The 13,833-nt window shown below is 34.8% G+C and overlaps 1 protein-coding gene across 4 annotated transcripts in view; it reads right to left on the bottom strand.

The window, feature by feature from the left end:
* Positions 1-4,354: 4,354 nt before the first annotated feature.
* The window catches only part of LOC142317323 (BTB/POZ domain-containing protein 6-like), a 43,212-nt gene continuing 33,733 nt past the window's right edge, over positions 4,355-13,833 (bottom strand). For 2 of the 4 annotated variants that reach the window (XM_075353778.1, XM_075353776.1), the window contains 2 exons: positions 8,683-8,788; positions 4,355-4,972 (listed from right to left, as the gene is read on the bottom strand). In XM_075353778.1, the coding sequence (XP_075209893.1) occupies positions 4,865-4,972; positions 8,683-8,788 (214 nt within the window). In that variant the 3' untranslated portion in view covers positions 4,355-4,864. The remainder of the gene's footprint in view (positions 4,973-8,682; positions 8,789-13,833) is intronic. The other 2 variants (XM_075353777.1, XM_075353779.1) reach the window with 2 other exon arrangements.

Here is a 13,833-nt window from a genome sequence, read left to right on the forward strand (position 1 = left end):
ATTTAACTTTTAGTAGGTTTACAAATTATTAGTATTATTTTGAGGTTTCTCACCGTAGTTGTTATTTAGATCATGTGACGCGGGAATGTACTGTCAAATTTTTTTAATTTGATAAATGGACATGTGATACTTGATTTGAACGTAAAATTTTACCAGAAAATTGGTAGCGAAAACAATTTCTCGATAAGTGCCTTTGTTTTCGAGTTATAACCAATCATAATTTACAAAAACGAAAAATCGATGTAGTAATAAAACGAGGAAAACACCACTTATTAAGTTTTTTATTTCGTATTACCTTTTTAATTATATTCAATAACAGGATAGGTCAACTGATTTTATTTATTTTTTATACCGTATTCTTTAATAAAAAAATTTAATTAAATATTTTCCGTTGTAAATTACTTAATACAATAAACTATGAAAGTATTCTGCAGGAAATTTTCTATCGTAGGAACTTCCTGACTATTGCAATTGTTTTTAGATTTTTAACTTTCTGTATGCCGGCATGAATATGTATCGGGGGATTTAATTTCTTTAGGTATTGTGTCATTGTTTTTGTTGTTATGCCTGTGACTGATATTATGATTGGTGCTATTGTTATTAAGTTCTTTATTTAAGTATATTTTTCTATTTTCTCTTTTTTTCCTTTTCATATTAAATTATTGTTATTCGGTATAGCAATATCTATTATGTATGTATGTTCTTCTGATTTCTTGATTAATATGATGTCTGATCTATTGCATGTAATTGTTTTGTCTGTGAGTATTGATCTACCCCAGTATAGTTCGTAGTTTGTCTTCTCTAGTATGATTTCAGGTGTGTACTTGTAGTATGGCATGTGTGTTGTGATAAGTCTATATTTAACTGTAAGTTCTGGTAAATTATTTTTGCTTTCAGTGTAGTTTGTTCCAGTGAGCATTTTACAACCTCTCGTTATATGTTTGATAGTTTCTTAGGATTGTATGCATTTTCTGCACGTATCTGTTTCTATGTTCTCTTCATGTTATATTTTCTGTAGTTTGTAGAGGCTATTACTTTATCTTATATGGCTAGGGCAAATCCTTCAATCTCTGGGAATAGTTGTCCTATTGTTAGCCATTTATATCATAATGTTCAGTCTATGTTTGGGTCTAGCAGTATGTATGTTATATACTGGCAAGGAACGGAGGGGGTGGTGTATTGACCGGACACCCTATGTTGGCAGGATCTTTTCCCCTCGGGGAGGAATCGAGTATGTATATTATTACGAAGGAGTGCTTTTCCTGCCCATGATTCTTTCATATATTGTGCTGTGATTGATAGGATGTTATAAATGTCCTGTTGTTGTAGATTGAGTGCTGTGTATTGCTTTTCATATTTGTTAACTGCTTTGTGGGGTGATGTGTTTTTGTTTTTGAAATAAAATCTTAAGTTTATTATTTGCTTGTTATGTAATATTTTTAGGTCTGAAAGTTTTTATTATTATTAGTGTTACATATTATTTTGAAAGCTGTTATTATTAGTGTTTAGTTTATTGACTACAACATTAACTATTTAAAGTTTATTACTGAATGTATATCTGAAAATAATATGAAATAGAAAAAGTTACTACTGGGCGTTTTACAACATTTTATTACTACAGTGATTTTTTTCATTTTTGCAAATTTTATTGCAAATATGAAAGCATTTATTGAGAAATGGTCTTTGTCATCATTTTTCTTGTAAAATTTATATTAAAATCATGTCCAGCTATCAATTTAAATAAAAGGTTTGGTTCAATGTGGTGGATCCAAGACAGCGGGCAAATACTTCAAGCATCATAAAAAAATAATTTTGTAACTATGTTGATACACACTTGTTTCTACACTTTAGTACCCCTCGGTTTTGAAATATGAAGCTGTTTCCATATTTTAATATCATCCTTTATATGATTACTAATATACCAACAACCTACCAAACTAAATTTAGATTGTTGAAGAGTAAATTAATATTATAATAATCCATTTACTAGTGAGAAATTTCTTTAAGGATTTTGCAAAGGATAATTGGTTGATTAAATATCTTAGGTTATTGGATAACCTATTAAGTAACTTAATTTCTATTCCATTTTGGATTAAAGGAACTTTTTATATGTCTTTTTAGTATGATTGCCTTAGAGCATATTAGTATAGAATCAAGTAAAGCACTAGTATTGTATTGTATATAGTAATGTTGAAAATAATTTATAGAAATAGGTTGATTACAGATTATAAAAACCTTTTTGAAAAAAAAATGAATTGCGTACATGACTACAATCTCTTAAGTCTATAATAACCATTTTTAAGAGCTCAATTTTGTAAAATGAATATCATATCAACCTAAATTAATTATTATCATATCAATGTTTATGGTACATGAATTGTGAAGCTTCTTAATTAATTACTAAATTTGACATCATTGTGTAGGTATGTTTACTTCCAAAAGATATATAATATTAATCATTGATGAGGGGGAAAGACAGAGCATATTCTCAATTTTATTTCGAGATGATCAGGCCATTATCTTTGACATTGAAGACAATATTAAAAAAAAAGTTTTTAATTTAAGTAAAACTTGGGGTATCTGTAATCTTAGCATTAGAAAAAGAAAATAAATTAAAAAAATAATTAACTAAGTGATGGCCTTTAAAGGAATAGAACCTGTAAGGTTTAAATTTGTTTTTGGAGAACAATTATGAAACAGGTTTCATGCTTTTAGTTCTTCTGTTGCGGCATTTCTACAATTATGAAGTAAATGTTCATCATAAGATAGAGAGATTTAAACAAATAGATGGGACTGTTAGAACTTTACGAAAAGTTCATTGGAATACATTTACAAAGAATTATAAACTGATGCCGGTTCCTGCCTGCCTATTTGTTCAGTAGTGAAATGAAGACCTTAACAATTAAGTATTCATCACCAGAGTTTGAAAAATGCAGAAATGAGGATTTTATCAGACAATAGGTATTTGGACACTCAGTATAACATTAATATTTGTGGATAATTAAACAATTATTGATTAAACAACAAAGTTAGACAGTATTGGCTACAGTGGTATGAAGATGTCAAAAGGATATTACAAATGTGATATTATAACTGATATTACAAATAGATATATTATTATATGTCACCTGTAGTATACAAAACAGACAGTTGAAAAAGTAGGATAATGAATAGCTAAAAATTAAATGGTTAGCACAGAAGAGAAAGGAATAGAGAGTAGCAACAAAGTAATTAACTGATGATTCATAAAGAAAAGAGAACTAATACAATAAAGTATTTATTTAAAACTCAAAGCTTTTGCTTCATAATTTATTTATAGATTTTATTTACCACAGTTTGCTTTCAGCAGTTTATAAAGATTATAATATCAATTTTAGTAGTGTTTATTAACAATTAAGCCTTAAAAGTCAGCAGTAATAGTAATGTATGATTTATTTTCATAAATGATTTTAATATTTTGAATTATTTTGGACTACTATCATTCACAGTGATAGACTTTTGAGTGTTGATTCAAAAGTGATGTATTGCATAAAATTTACAATAATTTTAAAACTTGAAGTCCTATTTACTTATATTTCAAGTCTGGGTATGAATACTCTACCTGAAAATGTTACAGTATTGTCTGCAATTGATACTACTTACATTAATAATTAAATAATTTATAATATGACTATATTGGGAACCAAAGTATCCCATAACTGGCTGAGGCCCACTGGTAATTCAAGAGAATAGAATTATCAAGAATTGAATAGGCAAATGGTAATACTAAACTATGTACAACTAATGCAAAAGTGCAAAATTATTCTTACATGCATATAAATAATCAGAGAAATCATGGAGAAAGCAAAACAAAAAGAGTAATTTTTTTCTTTTTTTATATACAGTATTACCTTCCCATTTTTAGCACTTGTTGACCTACAAAATAAATCATTCCTGTAACTACATAGAAAATATTAATATTAGGTACATTATTAACTTAATTGTTGTAATTTTTTACATATTCATTAAGACAGTTACAGATAAAATAAAATTTATGTAGATTCTGCCTCTTCCAGAGGCATATTGAACTGTGCAGCAGTTCTATTTTAAGAACTGCAATAGGTCTAGTTTTAATTTTTTTATCAGAAAAAATTAAACATTGACAATTGTTTAATTGATAATTTGAGAAAATCATTTAATTACAATGAATAAAGGGCTGGGAATTGGTCTGGGGCATCAAAACCTTAGATAATCATTTGTCATAAATAAGTAATTAAATGATTTTTAATGTAGAGTATACGTAAGCCATTCTTAACAACTACTCTTACTTTTTCTACAAACTATAAGGTAATAAATGAACTAATTATAACATAAATGAATTAAAATATATATATATATATAAAAAAGAACAATCCATCTTGCTAATAAACAATTCATATAATAATAAAAAAATGTATGTATTGGTACATTTACTACCAGCAGAAGCATGAATCAAAGTAGGATTTCTTAACATTCACTGAGAAGTATAAGTGTTGCTGAAAGATGAGAAATGTCTAGTACACAATCTGTAAAAATGATTTTCATTTAAGGAGTTACTGAATTACTGATTTATTTTTTTAGGGCTACTTTATCAGCCAGTATAAGCATCATGATTACTTGGATAGTGTCACACTTATATTAATATAAATATAAAATTACTGGGACAGTTACAAAAAAAGTAATATAATAAAGATTGTATTTTTATTTAGAAAAAACAAATTAACGTATGGTGTGAAAAAGAATTACTAATGGAGTCTATCATAATCACTGCAAGAACATGCTTCATAATCACTGATCATAATCATAATCATAGATTATGATTTAGAAGATCTAAAAGCAATCATAATCATTGATCATAATCACTGCAAGAACTGCTTGATTCATCATCACTTTGTTCTTCATTTTCTTTTTCATTGTAATCACATTCTTCAGTATTATGTAACTTCATCCACACCTGCATAAAAAATGAAATAATCAAAAGGCAAAATTAAAATATACAGTAAATCTAGCATATGGGAGTTTTTGTATTGTATAAGTACATGTTCACTTGTCAAGTTGTGTTTATTTTCCATGTTTTACAATATGCCACAAATAATACTTGATAAAACATTGATTTAATACTAGCTTTGGTAAGAATTAATTAACCATTACTGGATAAGAAAGAGAATCAGTTCTGCATTATTAGTTATCAGGGCTAAAACATTTAACTGGCAAGTTTGTGTAGAAAGAATCACAACTTTTTATGTATATTTTAAATCGAAAATTATTTGTTAATTAAATATTTTACATTAAATTTCGCAGAAGTTTGATTTTGCTTGATAAGAATGGGCATATCAGTTTTTACTTGGGTGGTTTTGGGACATGTTTGACTTTTAAAAATGAAACTCATTACAGAAAACTGTTTTATTTTATTTAGAAAAATGTTATTATATAAAAAAGCAGTATTAATGTTTAATTGATATATTTATACATTTCATTAAAAATTATATTCACAGTCATTTCCAAACAGTCACCAAGTTGCAGTTCTTAGTTATCAGATTTTGTTATTCCATCAATTATATAAGCATACCACAATTTCTGATCTTCATATCTCCAACACTTGGCAAACAAATGCGGCAGAAGCTTATTAACATCCTTCTTCTTTGCTGCTTTGATGCCTATATAATCAACTGTATAGGTTGTAAATTAAAAATAGAACATTTTGTTGGAGTCCAGCTATGCTTAAAAAGGGTCAGTTAAATTGACTTTTCATATATATCTTGAAATTTAAAACATAGAAATGATTGAACTGCAACTGAAGTTTTATTACCATTTTTAGTTTCTTTATGTGATTCCTTTTAAGTCACTAATATTACTGAGATTTTTGAAAATGCTAGTGTTGAGTAGGTGATGGTTTACTGTTCCTATAATAGGCCAAGTGGTGACATCTATTGATAAATGTATGTACTAGAATGTGAAGTCAGGTGATGTTTTGACATACACAGAGAAAGGTTTTCATTGCCATAGAGCATGGATGTGCCGAACACAGCACAGCAATGTAGTTTATTTCCTTTTATTATTAGTATTAATAAATATAGTTATTATTAATACTCTATTTATTCATTGGCTAAAACCCAAACCTCGACATGGTAGCAGAGCATGGATAGGAGAAAGCTGAATTTTGTTAGTGGTGTAAGGAAAAATTAGTTGCTGTAGCCAGATCAAAGAAAGTGAATGTGTTTTCAAAAAGTACATTGAGTCTTAACAAAAAGAGAACGTACTGGAGATCAAAATGTCCAAACAAAGAGATAGCACTATTTCAATTTTTGATGAAAAATAATACATGTGGAAAAGATGAATTATTATTTTTTTAGGATCCAAGAAATATGATGAAATTATTACAAGAAGAAAAACGGCAAAGACAAAGAAGAATGGGATGATAAAGATCTAAAAGCAATGAATTGCTTTTAGATCTTTATCATTCCGACCGAGTTGCTGTCTCGGTCCCATGATGTGGAACATGGTATTTGACGGGTTTTTGGGATTGACATTTACAGAAGGCGTCACGCCCCAGGCTTTCGCCGATGACTGTCTCCTTTTAGTTCGTGGTAAGAAGAAGTTTATGCTTCTTAATGACTGAGACAAATTATCATACAGTCGAAACACCCAAATTAAGTATAAAGGCTGCTTAATCAGCCGCGTGAGAGTTCATAAGTACGTAGGTGTTTTGTTTGATGAGAAATTGCTGTTTAGCAGCCACATTAGGCAAGTAGCGGCGGACACCGTCTCAGTGATAAACAAACTTAGGAGGATTGCTCGGAAGGACTATGGGTTCTCTGACTGTACAAATGTACATGGTGTACCGAGGTGTCTGCGAAAGCATGATCTCTTACGCGGCGCCCGTTTGGGCGCATAGGTTGGATAAGAATAGAGAACTTGTTCAAAATTTAAGGAGTGCTTAGCGCAGAGCCTTAATTGTATGCACTGGAGTTTTTAAAGCAACTTCCTACAAGGCAACCGCCGTATTAGGACAGCCTCTCCTAATCGATTTAGTGGTGAAATTTCGGACAGCCGTGTGGAGATAGCGAAGATGTCGGGAGGCCGAGGTATTTGTGATATGGTTTCGGGCTGAGCCAATACCGAAACGGAACGGTGATCACAATGCACCGGATCTAAATTTCGTTCAGTTGCCCGTCTCCCGCCTGCGGAAGAGGCTGCAGAGCCTCACGATGGAAGCATCGCAGCTGGAGTGGATACCACGACTAAGGGAAGATCCCCGTACAAGTTTATACGGGATCTGGGAGATGGTATGCCTCGAGTTCGTTTTTAAGGGCAACGGGTACCCACGGGCTCACCAACCATGTTAATTTGAACCAAAATTTGTTTCGGTTCCGCCTGGTGCGCTGAATACCAGCAAGTACCTATCTACCATTAAAGCGTTGAACCGTAATCTAGCTGGTAGCCAGCCAGATTAATATCTCTATCCGATTAAGAGTATCTATTAAGCGTAGCTAGCTTCCTACAGCAGCGTCGTATTAGTCACTTCCTTTAGGCAAACTGCTGATGTCGGTTGAACAAAGCAACCGCATCAAGGAACTCCCACACTGTCCGACAAGTCAGCTCTCGCTACATTGACTCGCCGCTTGTGAGTGGCCAATTTTCCCCTTGACGTCTACTTTCCAGGGTGGCCTGGAAGTCCAACATCATGTGCTCGTTCGACTGGACCTCCCCGCACACGCACAGCTCATCAACTGTCACGCGGAACCGAAACAAATATTAATTTAAATTTACATGTTTGAAGACCCGACTGGTCGGGCAACGGGAGCCCGACTGGCTCCCGTTGCCTTTAAAAAGGATGGAAAGGCATAACATTCCTCCAGATCCTGTATAAATCTATACAAGGACCTTCCCTTAGTCGTGGCGTGCTATTCTTGCTTCCGTGCTTCCATCGCGAGGCTGTAAAGCCTCCTCCGCAGGCGAGAGATGGGCAACTGTTCGAAATTATAATAATTAAGAAATTATTTAATTATATACACATTTGTACATTTATTTGATTAATAAGGCACTTTTATGGTGCAATAAATTAGCAGCTCAATAAACTGAGATACTAGATCTGCATACCTACTTTACAGAAAATCACTCTGGTAGTGAGGTTTTACAAATAATAAAAGAAAATGTATGTTAAAGTAGTTTAACAACAAGGAAGATCGCACAGTATGCATATTCATGGAACTTGGCTCATTCAGAAAAGAAATCTTATAAATTTAATGAACTCAGAAGAGTTTTACGAACGTAGTTGTTATCACTTTTGATATGTATGGTCGGTTAGTAATGTATTTATAGCGTAATCTTAAAAATATTATTTCCATTTACTTCCTTACCTAAAAACACAGCTAGACAATGTATAATATTATGGTGTCATGCTACAAATACAGAACTTAATGTCCGCACTTTTTTACATATTCATTCGTAAATATTCTCTTGACTTATGCAAGTGTATCTGATAGTTTTTGTATTATTATCACTAGTGTTTTGACAATGACTCAAAACACACGCACGCGCTCGCACGCACACACACACATACACACAGAGAGAGAGATTGAGAGAGAAAGAGAGAGAATGCAATTATATAAGGCTTATAATCATTCACATTGTTATAAAATTACAGTAATGGAATCTACGTACCTCTAGTCTAATGAGGTTAGTTGCCTTTATACTAACACCACTTATAATCCTGCAAATACAAAAATATCCAGCAGGGAACGTAACTCCAGGTAAATCCACTCCACAGCCAATAAAAAAAAACGCATATAAATTAGAAAAAAATACAGCTAGCACTAAAGTAATATTAGAGTTAATAAGAATACAGAGTTTCAGAGTTTTCAAAATTTAATATGACAGAATCATCATCGAATGCATATAAATATTATATACGCGTATTATGCAATATATTGTCGCATGTTCGCGGTTCAACCAGGATATTAAAAGCTAAACTAAATATTTCTTATAAATTTATTTCTCTTTTTTCTATTTAGCCTCCAGAACCACCGTAAGGTATTACTTCAGAGGATGAATGAGGATGATATATATGAATGTAAACGAAGCGTAATCTTGTACAGATGGAAAGTAGAATATATTAACGAAATAAATAATAATAATAAACAATCAGCAATAAACCATAAACGAAAACAAAAATAACGATAACGACGATGATTAATGACGACTACGATGACGATACAACAATGACGATGACAATGATGACAGTAATAATAATTATTAATTAATAATTGATTAATTAATCAATTCCACGTCCGTGCAACATCTACGTGCACGTCCGAGGCGGGCAACGACATGCTACTTCGGTACCTGCATTATGTCGGCCAATGGGGAAATGGTCTTGCTCAGGAACTCCCTTTGGAGTACGGGATTGTGGTCCCGAGCTATGCAAGCTGCTTGCAGATGTGCTTCTCGGTTTCGCTGCTTTCAGCGGGAGTGGGAGACATGACTGCGATTTGTTTCCGACGCTGGGCGGTGTGCGGACGGGGTGTGCCTATCCCTCTTTTCGGTTGTGGCGCCGTGCTGAGGTGGGCTGCTGTGAGCTTGTTCTGCCGAAGTCTTGCGCAGTCCTGCGTGAATCAGTCACTTCGGCCCTTGGCAGGGATTGTACCATGGGTAAGGGTATCGGAGCCCTTGCTACTGCGTGCGAGCCCTTGGATGTCGGTATCGTGGGTCAGGCAGTACCTGACTGCCCGGTCCAGGATAAATTTGTAGGAGGCGGCTGACTGGGGGAACCCAGGCAGGATCAATGATGCGGGGCACGCCCAACCCTTTCTACGCCGTACCTTGCGACATACTGACTGCCGAAGCATAGGATCATGGAAACAACTACTTTCAGTGGCAGAGGATCCACGTAAAAACCCTCGTTCTGGAGAACCTTTTCTTCGGCAGTGAAGAGGAGGAAGAGTGTTGAGTATCGTGATAAGGAAGAGTTTATAGTTCTAGAAAAAATAGGATGGAACAAAGCTTCGACCTAAGAGTGGAAGATCTATTTGTAAGTATTTAATAGTAAAAAAAAAGGATGGTGACTTTTCTAAGATCAGCCCCTTCGTGATAGCTCGTGGCATTAACAAAGCAGCTGGAGGATCAGTTAAAGATACAAGGAAGCCTGCGACGTAATTATTTGTTGAAACCATGATTAACTTACAGTCGTCTCGATTATTAAAAGCAAAGAAGATTGGACTTATCGACGTTGAGGTTGTACCATACGGTACTTTAATTACCTCTAAAGGAGTAGTTGTGTGCAGAGATTTGCTTACCGAAGATGAAAATGAAAAGGAATAAACTAACTTTACGGAAATGGTGTCATTGCATGTTGACGTTTAGCCGTCAACACTCGACGAAACTGAGAAGTCACACATTACACGTGTTATCATTTAACAGACCTAAATGTCCGGAGAGAATAAAGACAGATTTTCATAAGCTTGATGTGCGTCTGTTCATCCCAACACCATTGCCGTATTTGGATGTCAAATATTCAGACACACGGCTGCGAGATGCACGAGGAAACAGATTTGCAAGTGTGGCAACCTGTTGCACCCGGATGATCCGTGCAGGGACCCGCTGATATGTATAAACAACATTGGTAGAAAGAATAATTAATCAGAAATTAAAGAACCAAACAATGAGGGACAGCAGCCCAAAGTCATCTTTAACAAAAATAGATCTGCAAAAACAACAGTGTCTTACTTCACCTAAAACTGAGCCTACGACTAATTCAAAGGCGACCCAAATTCAAACAAAGATGAAGGAATCTGAAACTAAAGTTCAGATTGAACAAATCCCATCTCCAGGTCCCGCGAAACCGGTTATACCAATCTTATAAAAGGAAGATTTAAGGAAAACTGCAATGCAGGTTTCAAAATAACAGAGGACGAATTTATCTAAGGATGTGGTTTAATAATTGCGGGCCCTTTACACCCGCTTTTATATTTTAATGACTTTTTCGGAAATGGATTACAAATTTTAAGTAAGTTATTTAAAATATTTTTTAAAATATTAAAATATTTAAAATATTAAAAATATTATTTAAAATACGGATAGTAATTTTAAGTAGTTATTATAATAATAATAATGCACCGAGGTAGATAATTCCCACGTCCGGAAGATACCATCTATGTTCCACGTCCAGAGCGGAAACAGCTGTGCATGTTTACTATTGATAATGCTGGCTAACGGGCTCCGAGTGTTTTCCTTCGGAGATGGAATTTTCTTCGGCTCGATTCCACCTAGGGCCGTAATACAAGGAATGGATTTTCAGCCACCTACAGATATGAGAAACTTTAATGATTAAGGAAATGCATTCGCACCATCTTTAGAGCGGTGATGTGGCGGCCAGGGTCGAAGTGATTGCAAGTGTAATTGACATGGCCCCTCTATGACAAACATTTTGTTAAGGTATGGTAGTTAAGGCAATGTATATCGACGAATGGTAGCCTGAATATTTCGGTGTGTAGGGGCCTGGAGTAAGTGCAGAGATTGCGCATCCACTCTCTGCTAGAACATAAGCCGATTCCACCGGAGTACCGGACCGGACCTCTAGGGTTGGTAGCCCTGGAGTGGGGGTGTACCCCGCCGGCTAGTCTTGCTACAGAAGAGACAGAAAATCATTCAAGTTGAACAATCTCCAATCGTGACAGAGGGTTCACGTAAACACCCTCGTCTTGAACTACCCATTTCTCCTGAAGGAAAACGGAGGGAGAGTTATGAGACCGCAAGGTCTCGTAACTCTCCCAGCAGTTTTTTGTAAACCAAAATATCTGGTAATTAGTACAGAGGATGGTAATTTTTCAGGATAAGCCCTTTAATTATCGCTTGAGAAATAAATAATTGTGCTAGAGGCCCAGTAAAAGAAATCCGTAAAACTTGCAACGGACTACATGTATAGACGACTAATGGCAACCAGTCGCGGAAGATCCTTGGGCTAAAAAAGACAGGTGAATTTGCTGTACGGCTCGATCCTCACAGAACTCTCAACACTTCAAAGGGTGTTGTGGTTTGTGGGGATTTACTCAATTGAACAAAACAGGCGATGGTAGAAGACATGACACCTCAAGGAGTTATTCAATGACGAAGGATAAAATGAGAAGGAACGGAAAAGTTCTTCCGTCTGCCTCTCATGTCCTTACTTTTAACAAACCAACCCTGCCGGAGAAAGTACGTGCACGGCATGGATGTGCGGGCTATTTTGCTGCAAATAATGGGATGCTTCAGGTGTCTACCTTTTTGGCCATTGGCCACATGGCTGCTTGGTGCAAAAGGCCACAAATATGCATATGTGGTGAGGAAATTCATGAGGGAGAACCATGCAGTAACCTCCTTCTTGTGTAAAATGCAAAGGTCAGCATTCATGTAGATCAAGAAACTCTCCTGCTTAAAACGTCGAGGTGGCTGTGCAGGAATTCAAAACCCTGCAGAAGGTCAGATACTTCGAAGCAAAGAAGATTGTAAGCGCACGCAAGCCTAGAGTAACAACAACTTATGCTCAGGCTGTGGTTGCAGTTCCTGCTTCAACTGGTATTGATACAAACCAGTTTCTAGGCACACTTGCCCCCATATAGACTACCAAGATTGAAAGAATAATAGACAATGGAATGAAGCCTCTCACTCATAAGGAATTTACAAATCAAATTGCCTTAAAAAAATACAGGGCGTATGCAAATGAACTGATGATACTTTAAAAAACGATCCTGGCAGCAATACGTGTCATCCATTGACAGAAACGCAACAGCATCAGACGTTTGGAAGAAAGTGAAGGCGATTTGCGGGTATGCAAGCTTTGCTCCCACAACTTGCCTTCAATATGAAAATGACGTTAAAGATACTCCAAACGAAATGTCAGAGCTGCTAGCGAATCGTTTTGAGGAGCCAGAATTATGGCTAACTACGATGAATATTTCAGAAAGCAAAAAACTAAACTTGACGATCTGCTAACTTTCTTAACGGAAATTAATTATTCGTATAATGTACAATTCAAAATAGAAGAAATTGTGTAAATGTTGGAGAAAGCCGAAAATACAGCGCTGGTCCGGATGAAATTCATTATGTCTTGATCAGGCAGCTGAAAACCATTGCAAAATTTAGTTTGTTAGAACTACATAATCAGATATGGCGGAATGGAGCGTACCCACAGCAGTGGAAAAGAGTACATATTTTTCAAGTTCCAAAGGAAGATAAATATTTAAGAAATCCAAATAGATTATAATAGTCTTATTTCTTTGACATGCACTATGGAAAAAGTGTTGAAAAAATGATAAGTAATCGACTCGTTTGAATTTTATAAAAATAAAATCCTTTATCCTCACATCAAGCAGATTTCGACAATACTACTCAACTACTGATAAAATGATTAACTTAGAGAACATCATACATAATAGCTTCATCACAAGAAAACATTGCGTCGGAGTCTTCTATGATCTGCAGAAGGCATTCAATATGACCTGAAACATGGAATAATGCTTCCGTTATATGAATGCGGCATTCGCGGCAATCTACAAATTTTACTCAGTATTTATATAAACGACCGAACTTTTAATGTACGCATTAATAATGAATATTCATCAGAAAAAAGATTTGAAAATTCTATATCACAGGGCTCGTCGTTGAGCGGTACTTTGTTTACGATCGCCATCAATAAATTAATATTAGCTATTCCAGCAGAAATCGGCAAAAGTGTTTATGTCGATGATCTGGCAAATATGTATGTCAGCAACACTACAGATATGGTCAATACAAATTGCAACGAGCGATAATTGCCTCAATGTTGTTGCGAGGAATAAT

Source organism: Lycorma delicatula, chromosome 1 (genome assembly GCF_047948215.1).
Source record: "Lycorma delicatula isolate Av1 chromosome 1, ASM4794821v1, whole genome shotgun sequence".
NCBI lineage: Eukaryota > Metazoa > Arthropoda > Insecta > Hemiptera > Fulgoridae > Lycorma > Lycorma delicatula.